General features: G+C 38.1%; 1 protein-coding gene across 2 annotated transcripts; it reads right to left on the reverse strand.

Annotated features, from left to right (window-relative positions):
- Window positions 1–268: 268 nt before the first annotated feature.
- On the reverse strand, window positions 269–2,813 carry LOC122274147 (probable mannitol dehydrogenase). Of its 2 annotated transcripts, none has more exons than XM_043083119.1 (5): window positions 2,652–2,813; window positions 2,246–2,359; window positions 1,155–1,668; window positions 884–1,037; window positions 269–696 (listed from the first exon to the last, which is right to left on the reverse strand). In XM_043083119.1, the coding sequence occupies exons 1-5, from the start codon at window positions 2,747–2,749 to the stop codon at window positions 494–496; spliced, it is 1,083 nt and encodes a 360-aa protein (XP_042939053.1). In that variant the 5' UTR covers window positions 2,750–2,813; the 3' UTR covers window positions 269–493. The 2 variants fall into 2 exon arrangements, with proteins under 2 accessions (XP_042939053.1, XP_042939054.1); XM_043083120.1 differs by lacking the exon at window positions 2,652–2,813 and adding an exon at window positions 2,484–2,632.
- Between the last annotated feature and the right edge of the window lie 297 nt (window positions 2,814–3,110).

Raw genomic sequence — 3,110 nt, forward strand, 5'->3', positions numbered from 1 at the left:
AACAATAGTAACCTTCGGCCTTACCACAAAATATAATAGTGATCTCTTTTTTAAGTGCATCACATTGGTTGCAAAATAATTAAATGTTCTGCTTGACTAACCGTAGATATGCATAACCTTATCACATGAGTTAAACATGACATCTATTCTGATATTATCCTCTGATATGATATGATGATTTTTAATTATGTTAAACCAAATGACTTTTATATATGAATACTTATATGAAACTATTCGCTATGATATTTTGATAACATATTTTGTTATGTATTCTAAAATTAAAAATATTTTATTCTACATAACTCGTATTTACAAACTTTGGAAAATACATTAGCAGAGATGGTTTTTATTAAAATATAACTCAACCGACATTATTGACTCAAACAAGTACTCAGACCTAATATATCTCTTACAATTCGAAGCCAACGTGAATTAAGAAATTAAAAACGTCTATCCTGCAACAAAATATATTGGACACACTCATAACAGAAGGTCAGTTGGACTTCAATGTGTTCCCAATGTCAATGACAAATCTGTATCTGACATCTGCTTTCCGGAGGCGCTCCATGGCAGTGTTGACGTAATCCATTGGAATAACCTCAATTTCGGATGTAATGTTGTGTTTGGCTGCAAAATCAATCATTTCTTGCGTCTCCTTGATTCCTCCAGTAAGACTACCACCCACTGTCTTCCTTCCTGTCAATCCAAAACTCTCATCAATACACGATCTTTCGGAAGGGAAATGCATAGTAGCAGCCATACTTAGAAGAAACACTTAAAAGAAAATATGAAAAAGAGAGCAAGCATGTCAATGGCTCATGGATTACTTTCTCCAATATTTCACATTGCACGAAACTTCAAATCCCCTAATGATAATGCTTACCCATGATTAAAGGAAAGACTGGTAGCTCAAGCGGCTTCTCTGGTGCACCAACCAAGACAAGCTTTCCGTTTGACTTCAACAGGCCAAGTAGAGGTGCGAGAGGGTGCATTGCGGCAACCGTATCAATGATTCCGTCCAATTTACCCTGGGCAGCCTATAAAAATTGATTAATTATTGATGAAGTTAGAAACCAATCAAGCACAAATATCGTCATGGGTCAGTAAATGTAGTACTCTGTGATTGTTAACATCGTTAGCAACTCTGTATGTACCTGCATTTCATCTTGGTCACTGCTCACCAAAAACGAATCCGCACCAAGTTTTTCCAAGGCTTCCTTCTTCTTCTTTGGCGAGGTACTGATCACTGTCACCTTAACCCCCATAGCTTTGGCAAACTTCACAGCCACATGGCCTAGCCCTCCAAGGCCAACCACACCCACTTGCATACCAGGTTTATCAAGCCCATAAAATTTCATGGGGCTATAGACTGTGATCCCGGCACATAGGAGAGGGGCACAACCATCAAGCGGCAGATTGTCCGGAATACGGATCACATAGTGCTCGTCCGCGACCATGATATCAGAGTAGCCTCCATATGTGATGGTTCCATCATGGTACTTGAATCCATAGGTTTGGATCGATTTTGGGCAGTAATTCTCAAGGTTGTTTGCGCAGTTATTGCACGAATGACAGGCCCCAACTACGCAGCCTACGCCAACCTTGTCTCCAATTTTGAAGTTTTCTACCTTGCTCCCCACCTCTGTCACTACACCCACAATCTCATGCCTGCACCATGCAGTTCAGTTAAAATGATTTTAGTATGAATTTGGCGAAAAAGAATCGGAAGTCAAATCCATTCACTATGTAGACATCGACAGAATATCAACAGGTAGATGGAAAAATGGCGCCGGTGAAGAAATTAGAGACACATATCCGACAAATAAATGTTAAGAGATTTACATCAATATTTATGATCTTTCACTTAACACCGTCAAGTTAGGGGAAAGAACTTGAGAACCTTTTCTAGGACAAGAATGCATCTGATTTGGTACATTTATTTGGTAAATTTAAGAAGAAAATAGCGAATCATTCAGTTATGCGGTTACGTGGTCTTGGCAAACTTAGAGAAAAGGAAAAGATTTACAGAGCCAGAGAAGAGAACAAGAATGAAAATCCATTGATGTGGACACATGTAATATCAGCAAAGAGTAAATTAATTAGCAAAATCATAGAATCAATGTTGTTTCATTTTCAGGAAAACAAAAATAATTACTTCGTGCATCAAAAGCGATAAGTTTGTGTTGAATTTGTTTTAGGCCACTCAGTTCCTATAAAAACATGCAAGGATTGCAAGAGAACATACCCAGGGACGAGTGGGTAGGTGGAATAACCCCAATCATTCTTCAGCATGTGAAGATCCGAGTGGCATATCCCACAATAAAGAACTCTGAACGTTACGTCCTTGTCCCCAGTTGCCCTGCAGACAACATATTTTTAGTACCAATTACCAAGAATTCATAACGAAAGAAAAAAAATTAAGAACAACGAAAGAATGAAAAAGAAGTAACAAAAGATAAATTGTAATTATTCAAATTTTATACCGTCGGATCGAATATCTGAAAATACAAACAAGAATTTTTGCTATTTGATAATATTCCTGTTGTGGACATGAAAATACTTTTGGCCAAGAACATTTGTCATGAGAAAATTATCCGATTTCGTTTATGTTTGGCTCCAACAAATTGATCATGAAGATCGACAAAGAGTACCTTCTAGAGAATTTGAAGGGAGAGAGGACCCCAGAGGTATCTCTGGCTGCCCATCCAAAGGCTTTCCTAGGGTGCTCTTCCTCTGGTGACTTCGCCATTCCTATTGATCTGTCACACGTAGAAAGCAAGTAGAGAGAGATACGTTAGAATGAGTATGCAATGCTGACGATGTCGATAATATATAGGCAGTGGAAGGGGTTTAAAGCCATTTGGATTTTGGAGTACCCGCAGGGGGATGACGTATTCAGTGAGCTAATCACGTGAACGAGAAGTCCGATTTCGTAGCTTTTTCTTAGATATCAATTAGAAATTCATGCATACAGGTGGACCCCCTACATGATATGGTTCTGGAGTTTTCGTTTGAATTTTTTTACATGTATAATAATAAAAACATGTAAGCCACGCATTTCTCCATGAATTTTATTAAGACAAAAAAAAAAAAAAAAAAACCAGCAGTGG

The sequence above is a fragment of the Carya illinoinensis genome, chromosome 8, assembly GCF_018687715.1.
Source record: "Carya illinoinensis cultivar Pawnee chromosome 8, C.illinoinensisPawnee_v1, whole genome shotgun sequence".
NCBI classification, from domain to species: domain Eukaryota; kingdom Viridiplantae; phylum Streptophyta; class Magnoliopsida; order Fagales; family Juglandaceae; genus Carya; species Carya illinoinensis.

What these genes read in the sequence shown, in the direction of transcription:
- LOC122274147 (XM_043083119.1), bottom strand. Translation starts at nt 2,749, where the DNA reads ATGGCGAAGTCACCAGAGGAAGAGCACCCTAGGAAAGCCTTTGGATGG. An exon ending in ACCTACCCACTCGTCCCTGG is followed by an intron (nt 1,669 to 2,245) that starts GTATGTTCTCTT and finishes TGCATGGTGCAG; the next exon opens with GCATGAGATTGTGGGTGTAG. An exon ending in GTGACCAAGATGAAATGCAG is followed by an intron (nt 1,038 to 1,154) that starts GTACATACAGAG and finishes CAATTTTTATAG; the next exon opens with GCTGCCCAGGGTAAATTGGA.